Source organism: Oryctolagus cuniculus, chromosome 1, assembly GCF_051225735.1.
Source record: "Oryctolagus cuniculus isolate XC-2025 breed Fujian yellow rabbit chromosome 1, ASM5122573v1, whole genome shotgun sequence".
In the NCBI taxonomy this organism is placed as follows: domain Eukaryota; kingdom Metazoa; phylum Chordata; class Mammalia; order Lagomorpha; family Leporidae; genus Oryctolagus; species Oryctolagus cuniculus.
In genome coordinates this window covers 162,701,287-162,727,981 of record NC_142867.1, presented here as the reverse complement: position 1 = coordinate 162,727,981, position 26,695 = coordinate 162,701,287, and the positions used below count along the sequence as shown (strand labels likewise).

Here is a 26,695-nt window from a genome sequence, read left to right as displayed (position 1 = left end):
TGTTCTATGAACACTTGCTGGTTGAACAGCAGGGCTGCTGACCTGACAACGGTGCTGAGCAAGGCGAGATGGGCATCCAAAGCACAGGATGATATAAGGATTCTTGCCTCTTAAAACCTTAAAGCTTGCATACCAGTGAGGCAGAAGCCTTATTCCCAACTGGAAGTGGGTGATGGTAATCATCTGATAGAAACACAAAGCACTAAATAAATAAATAAGAGGAAGGAGACATGGACTCCCACTGGGAGTGTCTCTGCGTGTATTTGCTGGGAGATGGATGAGAGCTAGCTAGCAGGACACGAGGAGTGAGAAGACCTTATAGTAACAGATACAGAAAAGACACCCAGATCGAGAGAAGTGGGCTCTGAGCAGAGCCACCGACTGGGGAAGAGGGAAGGGCAGAACTGGGGATCAGCATCCAGAAGGGGCAGCGCCCCTACTAATACAACTCCCAGGACGGCTCGGCTCTTACTAAATGGAGCCACAAAGGACTGGGCAAGCCCACCACGTTTGCAGGCACCAGGACTGTTCACCAGGGGTCCTGTCAGAACACGGCCCACAACGAGGGTACAGGGTTAGGGGAAAAAGCAGAGATGCAAGTCAGTGACAGTGAAAGCAGGGAGTCAGAACAGCAACAGCCTACTACAAAGCTCTTAATCCCACCAGCCACCCTCACCAAAAGAGGACAGGGGCAGGGCCGGCGCCGCGGCTCACTAGGCTAATCCTCCGCCTAGCGGCGCCAACACACTGGGTTCTAGTCCCGGTTGGGGCGCCGGATTCTGTCCCGGTTGCCCCTCTTCCAGGCCAGCTCTCTGCTATGGCCAGGGAGTGCAGTGGAGGATGTCCCAGGTGCTTGGGCCCTGCACCCCATGGGAGACCAGGAAAAGCACCTGGCTCCTGGCTCCTGCCATCGGATCAGCATGGTGCGCCGGCTGCAGCGCGCTGGCCGCGGCGGCCATTGGAGGGTAAACCAACAGCAAAAGGAAGACCTTTCTCTCTGTCTCTCTCACTGTCCACTCTGCCTGTCAAAAGAGGGCAGGGGCAGACCAGCGTTCACAGGGCCTGGAGGCTGGTCCACTATCAAGACAGGAGCGTGGCCACCATGGGGCGAGAGGCTGCAGCCGGGACGCAGGAACCACATCTTTCTCCTGAGCTTTGTGTCACTCCTCCTGGAAGGCCCTGTGTGACCCCAGTGTGAACGCGCCACTAGGTGGGAAGTTCGCTTTCCAACCTCACCGAGTACTACCACCCTGGAAGAGAAGGCTACAGCCTCAGTCTCCTGTAGCTTTCTGGAAGGTGTTCTCTCAGGTTTCCTCATAGAAAGCCAGCATCCCGAGCTGCTGAGAGTTCAACTCACATCCTAGCACCTGCCCCTGGAGAAAGCCCAGGGCATGTGTGTGGGGGCACGTGGGAGCAGGGGAGGCAGTGCGCAGGCCTGCCGGGTCCCGCCCTCCACATGCACAGAGCTTAGGAGGCGATGCTAGCCACTTTCCCGCACTCAGCCAAACAGATGTCCCTGGGTCACACCGGGAAGCTGAGCAAAGTGTGGTGCTAATGGAAAAATCTGGTGGCACAGTACTTTGGCATTTTGCAATTTTTTCCCGTAAGCGGCACTGTTGGAACGGCCTGCCCTGCAAGCCATCCCACCTCCCTGAGTGGCCTTCAGGCTGGCAGGGCTCCACCCTAGTGGGTTTTGAAAATCAGTGTCTCATCACGCTGATTCACCCCCTGGCAGGGCGGGGCACTGGTCAGGGCACACCCGTCCAGTCCCTGCCAAGCCTCGGGAAGACAGGTCGGCCTCTGTCCTCACGGGTGGCGGGGAACCTGCCAAACAGGCCACCCCTAAAACACTTCCATGGTGTGCCTCTGATGTGAGTAACGCAATGCATTCCAGCCCATCAACCCTAAAAGGCCCAGAAGAAGGGGGAAAAAATCAGCTGGACTTTGGTGGCTGTAGGAAGAGCAAGAGCGGCAGAAGAGAACTTTTCCTGGTTTTCATTAGAAGAGATTAAGAGTTGCTGCACGTGACCTGCGTTTTAAAGAAATTAAGCACTCAGCTTATAAATTGCTGGCAGTGTCTCATGCTCCCTCTCCGATTTCTGGCTTGGAATGCTTCCCCACTTTCTTTCAGGGGACTTTAAATGTACCTGCCACTCAGAGACATGTGGAGTGCCTCGGCCCAGTGGCCACTGATGTTAGGGGAAAGGCACTCAGAAAAGTGGGCAGGGAGGGGAACTGACAGGATGAGCTGAATCAATGTTTTCACAAAATTTACAAAGCCACTATCAACCAAGCCAAATATTGTGAGATTAAACTCACCAAACCAAACCACTATAATTCAGATTCTACCCAGCAGAGACCAGGTCCAAAATACAATCCCTGGGAGAGAAAACTTTTTCCAATTAAATGAACTCATGAAAAAGGAACTGAAATAATCACAGCGCTCGTCACTGTTAATAGCAAATTGCTTCCATAAACAGCTTCTCAGTGCCACCTGCTTGAAATAAGGGCTTATATGGTGAAACGCTAATTCAGTCCACAAGCTCTGGTCCAGCTGGGAATAACGTCCGATTACTCAAACCTGGTTTGCCTCAAATTAAATGGAGAAAGGAAGTGTCCGAAGATGTAACTTTCAAGACAAGAACAAATCACATGAATCCAACAATTTGCCCTTTGGCACAGCTCTCCTCTCTCTCTCTCCTCTCTCTCTCTCTCTCTCTCATGTCTATATGATGACTAAAAACGCCTTCTTAATGTTAGAGAACATTACTTCATCTGAACTTCAGCTACGGCTTGTTCTAAGAACTGCTAGGATATAAGAAATCTTGCCACTGTCCATATTTTTTAAAACCCTCAAAATAGCAGCACAGTTATTTTTAAAGTGGTGCGCTCACTTGTGTGTAGAAATACCAGCTAAAATCCCTAAAGCTCTGTGTCCACATGGACCACATACTTCACAAGTTCTTCTGTTTTCGGGCTGCAGAATGAACTGCAGCCCAAAAGTAGAATCAGGCTTGGCCTTGCAACATGAGCATACTTTTCCTGAAGCATATGGAAATGAGTAAATCAGTTAACAGCTCACTCCAAAAACACCCCATAGAGAAGTCACAAGAGGAGCAGGAAAATAACTTGAACTTGGACTTAGGATTTCTACTAATGTTTGTATGAGCCTTACCAAACCTGATTTCCTAGTTGTGCCTTCTTTCAGATTATCCGTATATGGGACCGCTCAGTGGAATGTTATAAAATTTTGCCAGGAAAAAAAAAAATAAGAGTAAGAACTTACTGCTCCTGTGACTCTCAAAACTACACTAACATCTTTTCATGCCAGATGGAACCAAACTGCCTTTTGTAGAGAGGATCCCAAGGCACAAAGCGTGAGGTTCAATCACTCATCTCCTCCAAGCCCATTCAGAGGTTTCTCAGCAGCAGCACCACGGAGAGAAATTTCAGTTATGCAGGGCACAGGAAGAAGGCACAGCCTGGGAGAGGAAGCAGAGGAGCTACCCTGTGGATGGGCGCAGAGCCCACCCAGGTCCTGGGAGACAGAGGGAAGCGCACAATCAGAAGTAAAGGCCGGTACTCACGCTGCGCCCCGCAGATGCAGATCCTGGTCTGGGTCCTGAGTACTCTGAGAATAACAGCAACCAGCAAGGGCTCAAGTTCCCAACTCAGCGGCTCTCTCCCTGCTGCGTTTTTATTTTGGGTTCTTTCTTTCTTGTTGTTCCCTCCAGGGCATCCGGGCAGAAATATCCTCCAGCAGGGTTCCTTTGCCCAGCCTCCGGGAAGGGAAGGAGCCCTGGAGTCTAGCCTTTCCAGCCCGGGACAGGCCGGTCCTCCCTGGAAGGCGAGTCACCCCTCCTCGGCTTAGCTGGAGAGCGAATCATCGCCTGGCTGAGAGCTGACGCTTAACCCATTGTGACTCGCCCAAGCCTTGGAGCGAGGAAGCTTAAACCGGCTACAGGTTAAAACCAGGCAAGCCCTGGCGGCACGGGAGGGACTTCGCAAACCCTCTCTGGGCGCGGGACGGGTTCTGGTCCTGCAGAACCACGCAGGCAAGACTCCAAACCCAGAGGCTCCTCTCCGTTGGTGGCCCCAGAGGTCTAGCAGTTGTAAAACCCAGATATGACTACTTCTGACTTTAATAAAGAACTATCTTCTCAAATACCACCGCTCAAAGAAAATAGATGATTTCATTTATTTATAAGCTTCGGTGTGAAAAGAGCCGTCAACAGACCCACAGTTAACAGTTTCATATTAAGCTGAAACGCATAATCTAATTAAATATAATTATTAAAATGCATCTAGTACTGGGATGAAACTGTATGATGCAACAAATAAACTCAAGACATCAGGTTTATTAATTGGACTCCACATAACAATTCGCACTAAAAAAAATAACTCATCAGCATCAGCTCTATCAGGGAGCACATAATACTTTTAACCATGTCACTGTCAGGTTTTAGGAAGTTTTCTGAAACACACACTTTTCCCTTGATGTGTTTAATCACACTTCTGAGATGCCACACTTCTGACTTTAGATGTCAACATGAATAAAGGAAAAAAAGTCTCCCCAAGCAGCTTCTGCTTTCACCCTTCTTCACTGACTGTGATGTTTTGCCATCTGAGGACGGGGGAGGGAGGCTGAACAAGGAAATGGCAAAGACCCCCGACCCCCACCTCCGCCTGGGGTCAGGCTCTCAGCTCCTCTGGTAGTCCTGACCACCTGGCTCAGGGCCCAACACAGAGCACCACTCAGAATGCACATTTTAATCCCTTGCAGCCTGAGTCAGGAGACCCTGGGAAGTCCAGGAGGGAAAGAGAAAGAAAGCAGCCCCAGTCTCTAATCGGCTTGCCCTCTGCTGTGGGGCGGTGCGGACACCCCCACCGGGCTCGGACTCACCACCAGGAATGCAGCGCCTCAGCCTTGCTCCACGCCTTTCCTCGCAGGGGATCTCAGCACACACCGGGGTGGCCCCAGTCCCTGGGGACTTGACGCTTGACAAACAGCATGCAGCTCCTGCTGTCAGGCTCACTGCAGTGGGCTCAGAGTTCTGTTTGAGAAATGCTCCTGCCCAGGAAAAATATTTACACAGCCGAGAGTGGGCTGCAGTACGCGGCGGCGGCAGCGCACTGCGAGCTCTCCGAGTCTTCGGCTGTGTCTGCCTGGCCCAGCCTTATCAGTGGCCTTTGTACCTCGTTTGAGGTCAGCACAGAGAATAAACCCAGAGCCAAGTAACTGGCCAGCATAACAAGATTCCAGCTCTGTAAGGGTTACTGGAGCCATGAAAACAGCCACGCCCTTCAACCTAGTTGTCCTGTTTCTCTGAAATTATCCTCAGGAAATAATCAAAAAGGAAGATAAAATGACCAGGCCAGAGGATGTGCTCTACAACCTTACTACAACAGGGGAGAACCTGGGAACAGCCCACACGTCCAAGCCAAAACAAGAGTTTGACCAGCTACTAAGAACGCTCTACCGCCACTGAAAACAGCAACCTGAAAACCATGGTTGCTATGAAGACTTGGAAAACTGCAAGGAACGTTGCAGTCAACCAGTGAGGACCAAATACATGAACACTAGTGCAACTGTGTTTGAGCTGGTTCACCTAACAAGCATAAGCCGACTGTGGAACTGTGAGTCATTTTCTGTTTCCCTATGAAGTTTTAAAAACATTACTACATTAGTAGAAAATAACAACTCACACTTGAATGCAAATTCTATAGCTACCTTAAATAAGCATGTATCTGCCTCCCCAAAAAAACATGTTCAGGTTATGAAAAAGCATGGGAGAAAGCTGGAACAAACTGCAAAAGGAAACCATCAGCAAAAATAAAGATGGCACTGCAAGCCAAAGCAGTCTCCTCTCAACGCTCCTCTGTTCATTTCACTGTCGGATGAGGAGAGCACTATAGTTCCAGCCCCAGGGTCACTTGGCACTTGAGCAGGAGTTGATTCCATCAGGAGTTCATGTCAAGGCACAAATTATCAAGAGACCAGGGCTGTTCCCCAATGTCTGGCTTGCACTTCGCAGCTTAAAAACTACACAGCTACTTTTTTTTTTTTCTCAAAACAATCTGGTGAAGAAGGTAGAACAGGTATCATTATTTTCACCAGACAAATAGGCCACTTGTTGTAAGCTCTAATTAAAGTTTCACAACATTAATTAGTGTTTAGGAGGTATCAATCAGTGCATTCAGTTCACAACATGATTTAAGAAGTGGGAAAAAAGCAGACTGTCCCTACTCCCAGACCCCAAAGAATGACAGCTCTGGCCAGCCCAGGATCCCCATTTATGTCCTGGCCAGCAGTCAGACCAGTCAAGAGCAACTCAGGATGCTGCTATTTCATTACATCAACAAAAGTCAATACAGCAGTGTTGGTGATAATGTAACAAAATGTTTTACATTAATGAATGCACAGTTCTACCAGTCAACAACAGTAGGATGGAGACCCTGCAGAAAAATAAGAAACACGATGAGGAATGATTGCTCCTGCTGGAGGAGACGGAATACAGAAGGCGTGTTCATGTAAGGTTGCCAGATTTAGCAAACCAAAGTAGAACGCTGGGCAGGCATCTGGTGTAGACATAAAGGTGATGCTTGAGGTGCCGACATTCCTTACCAGAGCACCTTGGTTTGAGACCCAGTTCCACTTCCAAATCCAGCTTTCTGCTAATGTATACCCAGGAGGCAGCCAGTGATGGCACAAGTACTTGGGTCCCTGCCACCTGTGTGGGAGACTCAGATGGATTTCTGGGCTCCTGGTTTCAGACCCATCCTGACTTCTGGCCCAATCCCAGCTGTTACAGGCATGTGGGAAGTGGACCAGTCTGTCTCCGCATTTCAAAAAAACTAGAATAGTCTTAGATCTGAATTTCAGATGGACAGTAAGACCTATTTATTTAGTTTCTGTTCTCTATTTTATTCTGAAACTTTGTACACAGGAGACCTCCACTTCCACCAGAATGTATGAGAGGACTTCATGGAAAATTCCTGTTACATGTACAATGAAAAAATATACTACAACACCGGCATCCCAAACGGGCACCAATTCAAATCCTGGCTGCTCCACTTGCGATCCAGGTCCCTGCTAATGCACCTGGGAAGGCAGAATTCTCCCTTACCCCATTTAAACCCTCACCGGGTGTCACCACAGAGGCTCAATCTCATGTGGATTTTGCACTGTGGGCACAGCAAGACCTTGTGGTGCTCTGTTCTCGGCTGCTGTGCCTTTGTGTGTTTTACTCCTAAGACCACAAAAAATGTTTCTTTTTGCCAAGGCCCTGACTCAACCTACACACAAGATTTCTCCCTGTGTTGTAGGCAGGCCAAAAGCAGCAAGCGCCTGGGGAAGGATCGGGGTGTGGGGGGAACCCCCTCTGGGCACAGCTCACCTAGGGGACATCCACTTCTTTATTTTTTAAGATTTATTTATTTGAAACTCAGAGTTACACAGAGAGAGGAGGAGAGACACAGAGAGAGGTATTCCATCCGCTGGTTCACTCCCCGGGTAGCTGCAATGGCCACAGCTGCACCGATCTGAAGCCAGGAGCCAGGAGCTTCTTCTGGGTCTCCCAGGCAGGTGCAGGTCTACTGCTTTCCCAGGCCACAGCAGAGAGCTGGATCGGAAGTGGAGCAGTTGGGTCTCAAACCGGCGCCCATATGGGATGCCGGCACTGCAGGCCAGCTGTGCCACAACGCTGGCCCCAGGGGACATACACTTTTAACAAGCACTTAGCACAGTAGATCCCCAGGAGAGAAAAGAGTATGTAATTTACTCCACACTCACAACTCCTACCAGACAAGCAAAACAATTGTTCTTTTTCTCACAGGAGAGGCCAGGGCCTCCAGAGCTGTCAGAGAGCCCTCTGTGCCCCATCTTCATCTGGAGCCTGTGAATGCTCTTACATTAACTACATTACAGAACAGTGTATTCATAACCAACACACACTCCGCATTCAGCAGTGTTTTAAACACTGGCAAGTATTTCTTCTCTAACACAAAGTGGGCAAAGAAAAGGCCAAAACATGATTTTTAGAGGCAGATTCTAAACTGTAAATGTTACATAAAATGTGAAGACTACATGAGAAACAAAACATTTATTTCTGAGTCATGGTATTACCAGCAGTTCTTGCTTGATTTTTTTTAACACATTTTTATTTTGTTAAAATTTTATAATGTGTAAAAAGCACACACGTTCGTGAGCGTACACACACACACACACACACATATATTCAATGGTACGTTCAAAGATTTGTCAAAGAAGGCCCAAAATGGTTTTGAAATTCATGCATAGTTTTTTCACACTATCCATTTTCATAATGCATGTTTTGGTGTAAAGGATTTTGAAATTTATGCATACTTTTTCATAATATGCATTTTTATGATATTCATTTTTTTGTGAATTCTTTGAAGGGCTCTCTGTGTATGAATCTCAAAAAATCTTTACACCAAAATAAACACATCTCTTAATTCCATTTTCCATAAAGTCCCATCTCATACAAAAAAGCTGTTTTGTGACCGAGCCCCTACACAGATTTGCTTACATACTCAAAGCGGGTCACAGTGATCAAAATCAGCGTTCAGACACCTCTCTGCAGTCACAAGTCAGACAGCTTCCTGCTGCTTCCACACGCAAGGCCCACACCTGTGAGGCAGGAGATGGGGAAGAGGAGAACTTGCAGCTGGATCCTGAGCCCTCAGCAAGAGAGAAAAGGGAGGTACAGAGCAGGCCAAAACGGGCATGGAATCAGGGGCCAACAGGGCAGATCTCTGAACACAGGAACATGCCAGAGATACCTGGGCGAGGGGGGCGTCCGGAGGCACAGACTACCTGGGGCAGGTGTGTGTGTGTGTTGGGCAGGGAGAGCCATGAGGAGGAAGCGGAAACCCACCTCCCTACTGTGGAGACAGTTCCAGTGCTTCAGCCTCCTCCCTCCCCAGACATTTTATCAGAGAAACAAGCAAGAAGCCTGCTTCTTCTTACTTCACGTGTGTTAGTCACTGACTCTTCTGTGGCATCACACAGGGAGGAGGGGAAGGCAGGGATGCTATATAAGCTCTTAGGATTACTGTGAGGATTAGGAATGAAAATGCAGACAAAGCACTGCAGGCATTATGGTGCCGAGTAAGTGTTTAGTGAATGGCAGATACTGTCATTCATATTTGTATTGCAACAGTAATCCCTGTGCAGAACCTATGAAAGTCCCAAGAAGCTGGGCAGTGGGAAGGATACACAAAAGAATGGACAGGGAAGGGTGGGCATTGTGGTGCAGTAGCTTGAGTCACAACTTGGAATGCTCCCATTCCCTAAGAAAGTGCCTGGTTCAAGTCCTGGCTCCTCTGCACCTGGGAGATGACGGCTCAAGTTTTCGAGTACTCGCCACCCACACGGGAGACCTGGATAGAGCTCTGGGCTCCTGGCTTCAGCCGGGCCCAGCCCTGGCTGCTGCGAACATTGTGGGGCCATTGTGGGGTGAATCAGCAAATGGAAGATATGACTCTCTCTCTCTGCCTTTCAAGTAAAATACAAATAAACAAACATTTTAAAGGTGATCAACAAAAAATAATCTCAATCTGAAAAAGAAAGGATGGACAGACAAAGACCAGTTGTCCCAGAATAGACAACTGAGTTTAAGAGGGCCTGGGCAAGCTACAGTGTTTGTGCCAGAAGGGATACTTGCATGGCGAGGATTGCCAGAACAAAGTCACAGACATGAGTTGGGAAAACCCATTTTACAGGTATTCTTCTCCTGCTGCTGTCTTTAAAAGCACCTTACAGCTTCCTAGCACTCGTAAGTACGCTTCTGGTGCTCTCGTTGACCCTAACCCATACCCACGTTTCAAACCTGTACGAACAGACCTGTACGTTATTTCGTGGTTAGAGCCAGGTGTTAATGCAGGTCTGCTGGCTCCAGTTGCACACTCCCCCCAGGACACGCTATTACCACTCACGGATGCCCAGAGCCAGAGGCACTGGGACTTGGAAAGAATTCCCACACCAACTACAGCTCTCATTCATTCGGCTGCTTGGCAAATAACTCAAAACAGGAATGAACACTTGGCATGTTGTTCTGGACACGTTGTCATCTCTGGTCATGAGCCATGTCTTAGGATTTCTCTGCATTTATTCTACAAATTTCCCCCAATTCCTCCACAAGCAGTATTGGAACACATCTTCCAACTACACAGTCTCTGCTCTGAGCAGGGTAGGAATCAGAGAAGCAGTCTTTATGATCCATGATGAGCCCTGGGCACGCTCCTCCCTGGCCGAGTCACCTTGCAGAACGCGCCCTGCTCTCCCCCTTCCCTTTGTTCATTCAGCAACATCAAACAGAAGCGCCTGGGAGTGGATACCAGGAATTGGCTGTAAGCATCCCAACTCATTTCCTCTCTCCTCAATCTCTCAGAAAGAAGTGCAACAGGATGTGCTGTACTTGCCTCAGCATTCCGGATTTTGCATTTATCTTTCAACACTTCAATACAATTGATTTAAGCAATAATTTGCCTACGTGATTCCAGTACATAATAAAAATCTAAAGATAACAGTGAATTTTCCAGATTAAAAAACAATACAACTTCAATCCATAGAAAGCTGCTTTGAAATCTTAGTTATCAAGGAACTTGCTATTATCTATCCATAATTTAAAAAGAAATAAAAATCAGTTGAAGAGATACCCCAAACACACACACATACACACCCGTGCACGCTCCAGAGCCCAGCATTACCTGAGGCACAGCCGTTAACCTTTGTGGTCTGAGCCATGCTGGCATGAATCCAGTGACAGGTGCAGAAAGGAGTGAGGAGTCATGCAAAGTTCATGCATGAAGTTCCGAAACGCCTTCAACCTGAAATGACAAAGACAGCCCCATCAACATGGGTCACTCAAAGCACACCCAACACTAAATCTCAGAATTCTGCTTACAAAGACGACTGCTAATGGAGAAAGCAAATTGGAATGGATCAGGCAGCCATACTGGCTCCAGCCACTCAGTATGGGGTGGGAGACAAAGAGACAGACAGAACACACGCAGGGGGCACAGTGCTGAGAGAAGGCCTCTGAAGGCAGCACTCATGGGAGACAAAACTGGCTCTCCAAAAACTACTTCAGGAAGGTGACCTTCAAATACAAACACCCTCAGAATGTGTGCTATTCTGCCCGAATTACGTTGGGTTTTAAATGTTTATTCATTTTTCTTTATTTGGAAGGCAGAGAAAGATATGTTCTGTCCATTGATTCATGACTCCTCAAAAGCCCACCACAGCCAGGGGTTTGGGACAGCCAAACCCAGGAGCCAGGACTCTGATACAGGATGTAGGCTTTGCAAATGCCTTTTTTCTGTGTGTGTGTTTGTGAAAGGCAGAGCAGGAGACACAGAGACGGACAGACCGACAGACAGACAGACAGGACTGGGCCAGGTTGAAGTTGGGAGCCAGGAATTCATACAGGTCCCCATGTAGATGGGGCATGGATGCAGAAACCTGAGCCATCACCTGCTGCCTCCCACGGTGCGCACTGGCAGGGAGCTGGATCAGAAGTGGAGCTGGGACTTGCAGCCAGGCACTCCAGCAGATGATGCGGGCAGCCCTCCAGGTTGACAACCACCATGCTTTAATACCTGCTGTCCAGGCAGTGTTTCAACCACTGCACAAAACAACTGCATCCAGAGTTTTTCATAACACAATAAATACTCCAAGTTGATGAAAAGACTAAATTCAATGCTAAATCAATTTTTCCATAAATATGTATGTGCATATTTCCACACAATTAGAAATAAATGAACCAAAGTGTTCTCTATAATTCCCCCAGGAGATGTAATTATGGAACATTTTAGGTATTAGCAGGATGTTGGAGACAGAAGCAGAGCTGGACATCAAATCCAGGAACCAACATGTGGGTATCTTGACCAGCATCTCAAATACTAGACCAAATACTTGCCCCAAGTACTTTTGTAGTCATAATTATTCAAGAAAAATATTTAGACCATTGCTGTTCATTTTGCTTTTAGTTGTTTTAATATTATCTGCAAAAGGAAAAAGTATATTAAAAGCTATGCAGAAGGGGCCAGTACTGTGGCTTAGCAGATTAAGCCACTGCCTTTGGACACCGGCATCCCATATGGGTGTTGGTTCGAGTACTGGCTGCTCCACTTCCATCCAGCCCCCTGCCAACGCAGTTGGGAAAGCAGCCAAAGACGGCTCAAGTCCTTGGGCCCCTACACCCATGTGGGAGACCCAGATGAAGCTCCTGGCTTCAGTCTGGCCCAGCTCTGGCTGTTACAGCCATTTGGGGAGTGAACCAGTGGATGGAAGATCTCTCTCTCTCTTCCTCTCTTTAAAAAAAAAAAGCTATGCAAAAGAAAACAGTTAGGTTGGGTCATGGAGATTACAAGAAGTCAGAGGGAAAAGTAAATGAAAAGCAAATAAAAAGCAATGGAAGATGGCTGCAATCGCTGAGCGTGAGAATTTCCTGCTGATTCACCAGCGCAATGCTCTTCACTGCCGAATTCCTCCTGCACCACAGTTCAAAGCTAACTGCCATGAAACACCGCTATGCAAACTCACAAGGACCCAGGTTGGTTTTTTTTTTTTTAATTTTATTTTTTGACAGGCAGAGTGGACAGAGAGAGAGAGAGAGAGAGGTCTTCCTTTTGCCGTTCGTTCACCCTCCAATGGCCACCGCAGCTGGCGCACTGCGGCCAGTGCACCGCGCTGATCCGAAGCCAGGAGCCAGGTGCTTCTCCTGGTCTCCCATGGGGTGCAGGGCTCAAGGACTTGGGCCATCCTCCACTGCACTCCCGGGCCATAGCAGAGGGCTGGCCTGGAAGAGGGGCAACCGGGACAGAATCCGGTGCCCCGACCGGGACTAGAACCTGGTGTGCCGGCGCCGCAGGCGGAGGATTAGCCTATTGAGCCGCAGCACTGGCCCAGGTTGGTTTTTGTTTGAGTCAAAAGCCTGCCTCTGACAAGGACCCCCCTGCCCGGTGTGGCTTTTCCAGAACCTCCAGAGATACCCAAATCTGAACCTGCCACTCTGTGCTGCTCCTTGCTTTCTGGATGGCAACACATCAGGAGGACAGATGGCTCAACAGGCTCAGACCAACGGGCCATCACCCAACATTCTCCAGGATACAGAGGCACTGGCTCAGGTCAACAGCATTGAACCTGGAGAGCAATACCCTCTGGGCACAGTCAGGGCTAGCCCAAAGACAGGCTTCCGGGAGACAGCAAGCATTATCTGTTAATGAACAGGAGTGAGTATTTAGCAATGCCCAACACATGCCAGTTTCATAAAAGAACACACAGAGTCTAAAAGACTAGAGGAAGGCAGGAGCAAAGGACAGAGCCCAGCTTCTGGAATTATTAACTAATGATACTTTTAAGAGCCAACAACAAGAAAGACCTCAGCCCAAACCCTGTTTACTGGCCCCTTCCCAGCCTTGTGTGCTGGCTCTCTTGCTTCATAAGGGCCTGCAAATTCCACCACTCACAACCATGCGGGCAAATGGAAGACAAGAAGAGACAGGCTGTGCGTGTTAGGGGTGAAGGAAGTATGTGGGGAGGTATTTGGATGGAGATGTGCCCAGAATCCTCCTCGTCAGACCCGAGACACTTTGGCCCAAGGTTCCCTCCTGTTCTTGAACCTCTTTCAAGATCTTTCTCTCAGATCCAAATTGGTCCCACACTCTCCCCTAAACTGAACAATGAAAGTATAACAAGGAGGAGACTCAAACTGAGAACTGCAAGCTTATCACTGGTTAACCGCCGAGGCAGTGTCAGCAGGCGTGGATCCTGGCACTGGGTATGCCAAGGGAACAGCTGCGGATCAATTTTTCGCAGTTACTGTTCAGGTCTGACAGGTGGCCTCCAATTGTGACGACTCATTCTTCTGAATGATATGCAGATGTGTATGTCAGTGCATGGTACAAGCCAGCTTTGGCCATGGCTGTTACAGATCAATAGACTGTTTCTTGTCTCCCTCAGAGCACAGCACAAAGCAGTAAATCTTAGGGGTACAATGGTAGTTCAGTTCTGCTAGCCAAGGGAAAAAAAAAGCACTTCTTCAAAAGGATTTAGGAAAATACACCAACAAAAAACAGAAATGTACTTTCTCTGTTTCAAGAGAAGCAATACACTGATGAATGTCTCAGCACTCCTTAAGTAGGGTACAGCAAACAACGCAAACGCTGCACAAGCTGACCCCCCCACACACTGTGCATCAGCTGGAATGGAACAACCACAAGAAAGTGCTCACTAGATCTCTCCTAGGGGCACACCAATCAAAACAAGGAGCCAGATGAAGCTGAGATTTGATACACGCTCTGTGCTAGCACAGGAACACCCATCCACAGCCACTGTCTCGTTAGAACCAAGATGATGAGGGTACGGCTGAGGACAGCGCCCATTCATCAAGCCCTTACCACCTTTAGTCCTGAAATCTGAAGTCTCACCAGCTCAAAGGCTCATGTTTACTGACTGAAAACTGATGTTACCAAGTCAATCAAGATAAAATGCTTATTAGCCACTACCCTAACTGCAAGACACATCCTCATTTTAGAGTTGTTGGAGACGTGCATGTCAGAACTGAGGAGACAACGTTACAGGCACGGTGCTCTCTGAAGCACCTTGCCGTTCTGACCTAGCTGAAACCCACCCACAGTCCCATGACTGAAATCCCCTCCTGATTCCCCACACAGGCAACTGACGCACAGGGAAGTCTGGAACTTGACCAGTCACATGGCTCCTAGGACAGAGGTGACACTCAATCCAAGCAGTTAAACCCCGCAGTTTGTGTTCTGGGATTATGTCATTTAGAGGGAGGGCACTGTTTTCCAACAGAGGAAAACTGACAGGACATATGAGGGGTGGCTCTTCCAACCAGCCGCTTGGGGATGCGTATGCACAGGCAAGGATGCTATGCCCCGCTTCTCGAAGGCAGACAGTTTTGGCTTCGAGTTTAATGTAGGATGTGTTTAAAGCAACTTCATTTGCAATCATATTCTTTGGGCTCACACATATCAGGGCTTGAGGAGGAACTTACATGACACACAGCGAAGTCTCTCATGTCAGCCCCACTCTAATCTAGACTGTACACGCTGTTAGTCAACGTGGCTAGTGTTCCTTGCTCTTTAGACTTTATATGAATGTCACTTGACACAACACACACACACACACACACACACACAAACACTTTTCACCTCTGAAAACAGCTGGGAAGCTCTAGCTGGAGTGGAATTTCATAAACGGAAACAACTAGGGCAGTAAAACTGGAAACAAAACCTTGCACCTAAAATGACAATTACAAAATAAGAAATAACCATTTTGATGTCAAAGTTCTAGATGCTCTTTATTATAACATGTAATCATATTTTGTATCACTTAACAATAGAATTAAAAAAGCAATATAGTAACTGAAAATCTGGAAAAGACAGAACATGCAAAAAAATTCCATCTTGCCTCCCTAACGTAACCATTGCTATTACAAGAGGCTATTTCTTTTCAACATTTCATATAACTATATAAATACATTAATTTATTATCAACATTTTATCCTAGAATTTGTACCAGGTACTACTTTGTTTCTATTTTGGAGGCATAAAACAGACTAAAGCCCTGTACTCTCCCCAAAGACACGTCTACACACCATTGCTGGAAGCAGATACAAATAAAATCATGGCATATACACAGTTCACCTCTAGTCCACAGCTGGCTGGTCTCACTGTGTCTGAAAGGAGTGGGAATGGCCAAAAATGTATTCATATTAATAGAGTAATGGGCAAAAGCCTTGAAGAATCAAGGTAAGAGCGGTGGAAAAGCATCCTGAGCTGCAGGAACAGAACACGCAAAGACCGGCAGTGAGAAAGCACACAGCAGGTAGCTGGTGCGGCTGCAGTGCTGCCTGTTCACGGGAACATCACTGTAAATGAAGCAAACTGCCGGACACAAAGATGCCACAGGAAATGGAGGCTAAAGGAGGACCTACGGAAGGAGAGTCTACAAGAGCCAAACTGAAACACACACACACATAAATAGCTTCACCCTAATAAAAAACGCAGAGCTCATTTATTTCTTTAACTACGTCAGTCCTTCAAACAGGCATTCAATTTCCTGTTTCATTTATTATACATCAAGTATGACAGTCCACGTATTCCTGTGGATTATACAAACATAGTCAGGATCTAATTAAATTCAACAATTACAAGTGTGTTGAAGTGTAATTCCTGGCCATAGCTCATCATCAGATTATCTTATCTTCCTGTGATTTCCAATATTGGCTCCTTCCACAGGAAGAGTGGGGGTAATGTCAACCCAGTCTTGGTTGTTTTGTAACCCAATTACTGCAGTCGGCCTCCCCAACACAGCAGAGTTTTCTTGGTGTGAGTGGGGTAAAGCTGGGGAAGACAATCTCAATTACAGGTCTAGATCTAAATTAGCATCAGAGCTACAACTGGTCTGCATTTATAACATCCAGAAAAAGCTAGGGTTCACCAATTAGGAAAATGTTTTCCGTCATGCATGTCCCAACAGTCATACTCCTAGTTGTAGCTTTATTCCTTGGAGTAGCACAGTTAAGAAGCTGGAGGAGGGGCCAGCACTGTGAAATGCTGGCATCCCATATGGGTGCCGGTTCGAGTCCTGGCTGCTCTGCTTCTGATCAGCTTCCTGCTAATGCATTTGGGAAAGCAGCAGAACATGGCCCAAGTGCTTGGGCCCCTGCACCCACATGGGAGAACTGGATGAAGCTCCTGGCTTCAGCCTGGCTCAGATCTGGCTGTTGCAGTCACTTGGGGAGCAAACAAGCAGAGAGAAGATCCATCTCTCTCTTTTATTTCTGCCTTTCAAATAACCTTTTACAAAAGATTTCTTTATTTGAAAGTGAGAGACAGAAAAGGAGAGGCAGAGAGAGCGAGCGAGTGAGAGCGAGCGCAAGAGAGAGAGGTCTTCCATCCGCTGGTTCACTCCTTAACTGGCCACAATGGCCAGAGTTGTGCCCATCTGAAGCCAGGAGCTTCTTCTAGGTCTCCCATGTGGGTGCAGGGAACCAAGGACTTGGGCCATCTTTCACTGCTTTCCCAGGCCGTAACAGAGAGCATGATCTGAAGTGGAACAGCTGGGATCAAACTTGCACCCGTATGGGATGCTGGCACTGCAGGCAGTGGTCTTACCTGAATATACTACAGCAACAGCCCCTCAAAAAATGAATTAAAAAAAAAAAAAGCTGGAGGAGGCACTTTGATTACAGAAACAAATAAAAATGCAGACAACAAAGGAAAAATATAGAATCATCATAACTAAATATATTCATTCATATAACTAATGAGTGCTCATTATATGCTAGGCACTGCTTTTCATTTAGGATCCAGCAGTTAACTAAGTGGCCCCCAAGTCCTCCTCTCTCAAAATAATCTGATTAGTCAATGGTATTTTGGACTCAAAGAAAATCTAGGTTCACAGGGTGCTTAACAGATTAGCTACACTAAAAGCCAAGTCCACACTGACCTTTGCTGCCTTATTTGCAAATGGGTCCCCTTCTAAGATCTGCCCTTGGGCCCCAATGTGGACATGGGTGCATCGAGCCCTCCTGGAGACTCTCCTAGCTCCTGTGTCAGGAGAGCTCCTCCATGCTCACGGACACACGCAAAGGCTGTACAGCCAGCAGGCAGGAAGCAGCAGGCGGAAGCCCTCCTGGTGCCTGCAGATGCCCTGCGAGATGGCACTGGCTCTGCTCCAGCTGGGTCACCAGGACCCACACAGCCTCCTGAATGCTTGCAAAGCTTCTTGCCAGTAAATCTTCTGCAGTGAAAGGTTATAGATCACGACAGACAACGGAGGTTGAAAACCAGCTAGCACACGGCAATAAAGTTAACAAGAGGGCCCCAATTAAAATGGGCATTGTTAAAGGTGCTATTTCTGCTTTTAGTCACTGCCTTGATGGGTTCAGTTGGCATCAGAAGACAGTAATTTCATTCACAGTAGAGGTACAATGAAACACTACTGACTGATTTGCTCTAGTTCACCTCTAACAGGTTTGGAGGAAACACACACTAACAGAGAACCAAGCCTGGATTTTGTAAATAAGACTATATTAGCAAACTCTTGTTCTTTTGTTTTTGTTTTGTTTTTTTTCTAATGATTTATTTATTTGAAAGCCAGAGAGAGAGAGAGAAATAGAGAGAGAGAGAGAGAGAGAGAGATTAGTCTTCGATCTGCTGGTTTACTGCACAGATGGCCACAAAACCAAGGCTAGGCCAGGCCAAAGCCAGGAGTCAGGAGCTTCATCCAGGTCTCCCACATGGGTGTCAGGGGCCCAGTCACTTGGGTCATCTCCCGCTGTTTTTCCCAGGCCATTAGCAGGAAGCTGGATCAGAAGTGAAGCAGCTGGGACACAAATCGGCCCCCATATGGGATGCAAGTGTCTTGGGCAGCACCTGTACCTGCTGTGCTACAACACGTAACTCAGCAGGGATTCCTGGTGGTAGTAGTTTCAGTTATATTATCAGTGTTCTTGCCTACACAAATATTAAAGACCCAGAACGTAACTGCCACAGATGTACAAGAATTAATTTAGTGCAGCTTAAAAGACTGTGTGCATTTCTAAAGATATTAAAAAGGTACAGTTCTTATTTATTTATTGTTTCAGCAGAAACTTTAATTCCTTATGGCACTGGTTCCGATGTGATTTTCTCAACAGGTATTCTTAACTGATCAATATTATTAATGAGAAGTGCCTGGGACTACCACTGTGTAAAGCGGAACCTTAATACTTCCCATCTTTAAAACAATGGTTCTTAAAGCCTGGCACCCAGAACAAAAGTATTAGGACTATTTTCTGGAAACTTTTAGAAATGCAAATTCTCAAGCTCACCTCCTACTTGCTGCTTAAAAACCTCTGGAGGTAGGGTGCAGAAATCTGTATTTTGACAACTTTCAAGGTGACTCTGATGTAGGTCAAATGTTCTCAAAACCACTGCCTTAAAAGTTGGATTAATTAGAAAAAAATTAAGTACTTAGGCTCTAAGCATCAGGAATGTTCTCTTAAGAAGCTGATATCCATTGATTTTTAGAAAATATCCCGTTGAACACCTGACTCTGTTCCATTCATTTATCTTAAAAGTTTTAACTAGGGCAGGTGTTGTGATGCAGGGGTTTAAGCCATCACCTGTGACACCGCATCTGATAAGGGCACCCATTTTCGTGCAGGCGGTTCTACTTCTGATCCAGCTCCCTGCTACTGTGCCTGGGAAAGCAGCAGCAAACGGCCCAAGTTCTTGAGCCCCTGCCACTCATCCAGGGAGACATGAATGAAGCTCCCAGCGTGTGTGTCTCCCTCTCTCGGTAATTCGCCTTTCAGATAAAAAAAATGTTTTAAGCTGAACCACAGCTGCCCGGTGGTTCTGTGATCAGTCACAGTACTGGGCACTACAACAGTGAACAAGACAGACTCCGTTCTGAAAGTGATTTTATCAAGGGGGAAGGACCACGGGCATTCAAAGCATGGTTTATGTGGACTACACACATAACAGATTTCTTCTTGAGGATATACCCAGCTCTTTAATTTCACCTTGCTTTGAAATGTTTTGGATGTTCCTTTGTTAATAGGCTCAGCCATGCTAAGCAGAAACTTTCCAGATTTCCTGTTGTTTACCCAAGAACATACAGATTCCCAACTATTTAAGAGAAACATAAAAAGGTTAAGTGCCTGGACCAGGACATACTGTATAATTTGCTGCCTGAGAAAATGCTTACAATACTTTACTGTGCTTCCAATACTCGCATATACTTCAACTGAAAACTTGCGTGGGAAAAGCAAGAGACTGAAGTCAGAAAATGCAAAGGGCAGAAGTAAATTAATACCCCCCGAGACACCCCGTCAGGCCAGGGCCACTTTCAAACAACCAGAAAGGAACAAGTGATGACAGCATGTGGAGAAACAAGAACCCTTGTGCACTGTTGGGAGCGTCCAGTGGTGCAACTGCTACGGAAAACAGGAACAAGGTTAAGGTTCCCTTAAAAATCACAACAAAACGATCCTATTGCCCAGCAGTCCAACTTCTGGGTACATATCCAGAACGGGAAAACTGAAACCCGAGGAAGTATTTTTACCCCCTTGTTCATGACACAAGTATTGATGACAGCCAAGATGTACAAGTACCTGAGAGACGAAAGCACGAGGAATACGTACTGTGGAGCACTACTCAGCCTTTAAAACAGGCAATGCCATCACAGGCTGCAACACGGATGAACCTGAGGGTGCTAGGCTAAGTCAAACAGGTTGAAGGCAAAAAGCCAAATGCCACTTATGAAAGTAATCAAACTTAGAGAAAATGCAACAGCAGTGCCAGGGGCTGGGGAACACTGAGTTGTCTGTCATTCAAGATGAAGTCCCAAGAGATGTGTTGTCTCAGGGCGAGCACATGGTTAGCATGGCTTTCTTGTGTTTTTTGTTGTAATAACAAAAGCCAAAGCAGGCCGGCGCCGCGGCTCACTAGGCTAATCCTCCGCCTAGCGGCTCTGGCACACCAGGTTCTAGTCCTGGTTGGGGCGCCGGATTCTGTCCCGGTTGCCCCTCTTCCAGGCCAGCTCTCTGCTGTGGCCAGGGAGTGCAGTGGAGGATGGCCCAGGTGCTTGGGCCCTGCACCCCATGGGAGACCAGGAAAAGCACCTGGTTCCTGCCATCGGATCAGCGCGGTGTGCCGGCCGCAGCGCACCAGCCGCGGCGGCCATTGGAGGGTGAACCAACGGCAAAGGAAGACCTTTCTCTGTCTCTCTCTCTCACTGTCCACTCTGCCTGTCAAAAAAAAAAAAAAAAAAAAAGCCAAAGCAGCGTCCACGGTGCCCCCGGGACACCTGAGTCAGGCTGCTCTCCACACGCCCTGCAGGCCGCGGCAGCCGACCCTGAACTCCGCTCCTGGTGAACGTCTCACTCGAGCTTGCCCCTCTGGAACACAGGAAGCTCAGAACATTCTCCACTTTTTTCACGGTCACAGGCTGGGACAAGCTCAGGGCTTTCATGATTCCAGAGTTCTTCTCAGGCTACTTAAGCTGAGCAGACAAACACTGGGGTGCAGGGAGGGAGAGGGAGGCGGGGCATCTGCAGTAGAAATGCCATTTAAAAGAAGAAATGGCTGAAACCCCATTTCCTGCGGAGAGATGCTCTGGAAGCCAGTAGTTTGGTGATGGACTGACCGGCGGCAGGCCACGTCCAGGAGGGAGAGCCTTGGGACCTGCTCAGCAGAGGAAGCAGAGGTGAGGATCATCAGGTCATCCCGGACAATTTCAGATGGTGCAACTCCAATGCCACCAGCGCCTTCTGCCCACTCAGCTGGGGAAGCAGCTCCACAGCGGGGGCTTGCCCTTCCTCCTCACACGGGCGCCCTGCCTCCCTTTTCCCCTCTTCTGCAAGGTACTGCCGCAATGTTTCTACCCATGCACACCAGGAAAAATGCCAGGGGGGTGGAGGACCCGCCAAAAAAAAAAAGCCTCACCTCTGACCCAGGCTGGGAAGGCTGGGCACAAACCAGAAACAGGCTGGAGCAGTGTCCCAAGGGAGCCAGCTCCCTGAGTGTGCAACCTGACAGCCCTGGACAGCCAGAAGGCAATCGGCCCCTGAAGGGAGGCCTCCCAGCCGTATAGGCATGCGATGCCTAAGAGGCAGGGTCTGCAGCAGGAGGAAGCTAAAAGGCAGGATCCAGGGAACACAGGGGTGCAGGAACGGGGAAAGCTGTTAATGTGCCATTCTAGAGCAAAAGTCACGGACAGTCGTTCAGACTATGGGTGAGCAGGCCAAAGGAAGCAAAAACAAACATGTCTAGCCACCAAGGGAGGGTAGCTGTTCATTAATGACAAAACATCCATCACCTGTAACTTAAGGTGTCTGAATCTCGATGCCATTGCTTTTGGTTCTCCTGCTCTGCCTGTAAAATACACCTGTGCTGAGAGGTCCTCACAGGGTGATTAATACCTTCAACGCCTCTGCTACTGGGCTGTGGACTCCAGGCCAGGAGTAGCAGCATCTACTTGACCTGTTAAAAACTAGAATCTTGGGGCAATGTTTGGCATCCCAGAGTGCCAGGCTTCAGTCCTAACTCTTGCTCCTGTCTCCAACTTCCTGCCAGTGCAGACCCTGGAAGCCACCAGTGATGGTTCAAGTACTTTGATTCCTTCCACCCACTTGGGAGAACTGAATAAAGTTCCAGGCTCCCAGCTTCACACTGGTTCAGCCTTGGCTGTTGAGTGTACTTGGGGAGCTCTAGATCTCTTCATCTTAAAAAAAGAGAGTGAGCGAGCGAGAGAGACAGAGAGAAAGAGAGAGAGAGACTGACTGACTCACCTCTGGCCCACAGGATCAGAACCCGCAGTGTAGCAAGATCTCCAGGTGACCTGTGTGCTCTCTGAGAAGCATGGGTTGAGCCCTTATGTCCTTGTCAGGTCTTAAGCTTCCTAACCCATCGCTTCCTGTCCTAAGGGATCTGGAGCAATGACTCACTGCCTGGGGAGATCACTGGAATTCCTATCCAGGTCCTTCCACAGATCAATTCAATGACTGTCTAGGGAGGAGCCCCGGATGGATGTCTTTTCTGAAGCTCCCTGAGAAGCATGCATTTGCTAGGTGTGAGCATGCATTCTGCTGGTTCTCCCTACAGCAGCAGGGCACACTTCCTTTCCCTGCCACCCCTGCACACCCAGACTGGGCTCCCTATCAAAAGGGAACTCGCAAAACCGCTAGGAAATTCTCAGAGGGCAAGCATTCTGGTCCCTTTTTTTGCATAATGTATTTGGCGTCTGAAATAAGAATTTTTTTTAAATATTTATTTTTAAAGCCAGAGTTTTGGGGGGTGTGTGGGAATCTTCCATCTGCCAATTCACTCTCCAAATGGCTGCAACAGCCAGGGCTGGGCCAGGCAGAAGCCAGGAGCATCTTCTGGGTCTTCCACACGGGTGGCACGAGCCCAGGCACTTGGGCCATCTTACACTCCTTTCCTAGGTGCATTAGTAGGGAGCTGGATCAGAAGTGGAGCAGCCGGGACCCAAACTGGAACCCATAGGGGATGGATGATGGCGCAGCAGATGGCAGCTTAACCTGCTGCACCACAACACTGGGCCTTATTCATGTTTGATAACAACTTAAAATTCACTTAAAAATGAGAAGGCTCCCAGGGTGGGAATCTTGGGGCCGAGGGGGCCACAGGGTCAGCGCACGTGACAAATGCAGCAACTACAGCTTTGAGGGGCAAATAACATCTGCTGCCCCATGGGTGGTCTGGAAGCATGGGATGCTCTTGGGGTGAAGCTGGCAGCAAGTGTTGACCCCAATTTGGTAACAGCACCCATGCTATCCCCAGAGAATCCAGTTTCCTGAATGGAATGCACTTAAAATTTATATTTGTAACACACCTCCCCAGGCAACTCATGTTATCAGAGAAGTTTGGAAAACCCACTGACTCAGGGGGTCATCTTCCTCGTGTGGCCCTGGGGCAGCAGTATCGGCATCACCTGGGAACTCGAAGTAACACCTATTCTCAGGTGTTAGCTCTGGACCTCAGCCAGCAAGCCTTCAGGCGAGTCCAGTACTTGGTGTGTTAACAAGCCCTCCAGCTGCACAAGGCCGTTCTCAGAACTCTTACAACTTTTAAGTGCAAACCACAGGCTCTAATTTAGTCATACATGTACTTTTTGTTGGGAAGCACAAAGAAATACTGGTATGCTCTCATCTTGCACCTTTATCTGTTCACATGTAAGGGCTTTTTTCTTCCAGGGAACAGGGCGAAGGGATGTGATGCAGACAGTCTAGGGTGGCAACTATGAAATATCCACATTCACAGATAAAGAGAAGGCCAATGCCAGTGCTGTGGCAAAGCAGGTTAAGCCACTGGTTGTGATACCAGCATCCCATATTGGAGTCTGTTTTGGCTCCGGGGTGCTCTGCTTCCAATCCAGCTCCCTGCCAATGCACCTGAGAAGGCAATAGAAGACGGCCCGAGCTTATGGGCCCCTGCACCCATGTGGGAGACCAGGACAGAATTCCTGACTCTTGCTTTAGCCTAGTCCAGACCTGGCTGTTGCAGCCATTTGGGGAGTGAACCAGAGGATGGATGATCTCTCTCTGTTTCTCCCTCTCGTTCTGTCTCTTTGCCTTTCAAATAAAAAATTCTTTTTATAAAGACTATTTCTATTTAAAAAAAGTTGCCTAAAACAAAAGTGGTGGGAGTGTTTAACTGCAGGATAAAAGTGTACTTGGGCTGCACAATCTAACAGCAACAGTTAACAAAGGAACCCCACGTGTCTAAGGAGACGAGCCCTGCTTCCATCTTGCTCCTTTCCCTCCTTCCCTGCCCTCGTCTCACACTACTGTTCTGGCAAGAAAGCCAATTTCACCACAAAGATGAGATCACCAGTTCACAGATGCACTGCCTGCCAGTATAAGAGGCAGACTTGTTAAGTCCATCACAACACAAAGAGGCTTTGGAGGGTTTGTGAAACCTCTAAATCGCAGCAAAGCTCCGTGTGTGTCACAGCCACGCCCTGCTGCTGGAGAGGTCTCACAGCTTTTATTAGATACCTCCAAGAGGCCAGGCCCAAGGAAGCCCAGCACCCTCTGCATTTCCATGTCCTCCCATGACCCAGGTCTAGACGAAAACCCTACAACGCCATGTTCTACAATACGCGCGAAACCACTCTCGTCCCTGGAGGCCTTCCTCTGTGGGCTTCAACTTGGGGCTCCTGTGCCACAGCATGGCCCATGGACACACACAACAGCAGCATGAGATCCAAGGGCCTGGGAGCTATGTTCCCAGTTAAGTTTGGCCTCCTACTGCCTCCTGGACTCTGGGAAAGCCACTTAGATGCCCCGAGGATCAGATTTTCACGGCTGGACTAAGACAACCCTAATGACACTTCCAGGCCTAGCAGACACTGGAGAACCACACTCTGAACGCACACTGGCCTGGGCAACCTCGCCAACTAAGGTCAGGCTGTGTGGGGTGCTGCGGATGGGTGGGCAGCACACACGGCTTGCCGGACAGAAGCTCCTCGGGCACAACAGAGGCCGGGGAACGCCCATCAGTTAGACAGCTGAAGACGCTGACACGCTGGGGCTCTGGCTTCTCTGCTACCAGTCCCCAGAGGGGCGGGTGGCTTTTGTTCTACTTCTTCCCAATTAAGTCTTCTGTCCTCCCTGTATCTGACAGCACTAAATGTTCATTAATAAAGTGTAACAGATTTTTTTAAAAAGCTGTAATTTCACTACTATCAACATTGTAGCATACAGCTTCTCACTTCTTCCCTGGCCTTGTACACATGAGTAAACATATATATACACACACACGTTTCCAACTGTGTTAATTTTTTTTTTTTTTTTTTTGAGAGGCAAAAAGGCAGAGAGAGAGATGTAGGGTTGGGAGGACAAGGGTGGGGTGGGGCATAGGGGAGAGGGTGAAAGAGAAAATCCCACTTGCTGGTTGACTCCCCACATGCCTGCAACACGCAGGGTGGACCATGCTGAATCTAGATCTCCCACAGAGTGGCAGGGACCTGAATACTGAGCATCACCTGCTGCTCCCTAGTGTCTGCAGTAGCACAAAGCTGGCATCGGGAGCAGCAGCTGGCTACTGAACCCAGGCACTCTGACACGGGACACGACGTCTTAACCACCAGGCCAAACACCTGTCTTACTTTTTAACTGTTACCATTTTATTATTGCCGGCTTTCTAAGATGACACTGTCTCGTTTTAACAGCTGCATAGTGCTGCCTCTTACATTTGTGCCATATTTTATTTCACCTTCCTTTATTATTAGATCATCTCTACTGTTTTCACAAACACCTTAATGAACACACTTTCATAAGCTGCTGTGTATATTTTTTCCAGTAAATTCCAAGAGGTGTGTTTGCAGAGGAAAAGACAGAGCCTGCATTTTCTCATGGATAATGTTAGCTTGTCTTCCAGCAAGGAGGTATCAATCTACATTCTCACCAAAATTTCCTGGGAGGGACATTCTGAAATGTATTGCTTTGTACACAAACATGTATGCCAAAACAATGTCAAAATTCTCTGCAGTTAACGTGCTTTCATTAAGTTTGGATTTAATGTAGCAATTGTAGTAGTTCAAATTGGCTTAGAACAAGTAAGTTTTTTAAAACTCAACTCCTGTATATACTGTGAACATTGTTTCTGGTGGTGAATTCATAAATCATCTTTAAGCAACTCATCGAGAAGTCTTGGGAGCCATGACTTATCTGGGGTTCTTCATTACTCTCTACATCACACAGGGCTTGACCAGTAACAGGGAGTCAAGACAGACGTGAATCAGCAAATTCCAGACTTGAGCCCTAAGATGAAGAGGTTCCTATGCTGACACAGGAGAACACAAAGTCAGCCCCACAGTACATTCCAGAACAAGCACTCCTTCATCCTGCCAAGAGAGGAGTTTCTAACACACAGGACTCTCCCCCTCTCCCCTCTGTGCGAGCTCTCTCTCTCTCTCTCACACACACACACACACACACAACCAAGCAGACGCTCAGGTAAACTGCAGGTAAACCACAGAAGACAGTTCTTGCTACTGCTCCTGCTGTGAGGACGGATTTTTTAAATTAGTGTCAGGGAAGCAGAAATACATACAGCCGAGTACAGACTACATACACACAGAGAGAACAGCTTTTAGAAACTGTGAAGTTACGAAAAAGATCTTTTA

The 26,695-nt window shown here is 47.8% G+C and overlaps 1 protein-coding gene across 19 annotated transcripts in view; it reads right to left on the bottom strand.

The window, feature by feature from the left end:
• The window catches only part of KANK1 (KN motif and ankyrin repeat domains 1), a 217,675-nt gene that overhangs the window by 50,832 nt on the left and 140,148 nt on the right, over positions 1 to 26,695 (bottom strand). For 9 of the 19 annotated variants that reach the window (XM_089337133.1, XM_089337132.1, XM_089337121.1 and 6 more), the window contains one exon: positions 10,732 to 10,851. In XM_089337133.1, the coding sequence (XP_089193259.1) occupies positions 10,732 to 10,768 (37 nt within the window). In that variant the 5' untranslated portion in view covers positions 10,769 to 10,851. Of the gene's footprint in view, positions 1 to 3,587; positions 4,394 to 4,903; positions 5,403 to 10,731; positions 10,852 to 26,695 lie in introns of those variants that run through there. The other 10 variants (XM_070051248.2, XM_070051255.2, XM_070051254.2 and 7 more) reach the window with 7 other exon arrangements.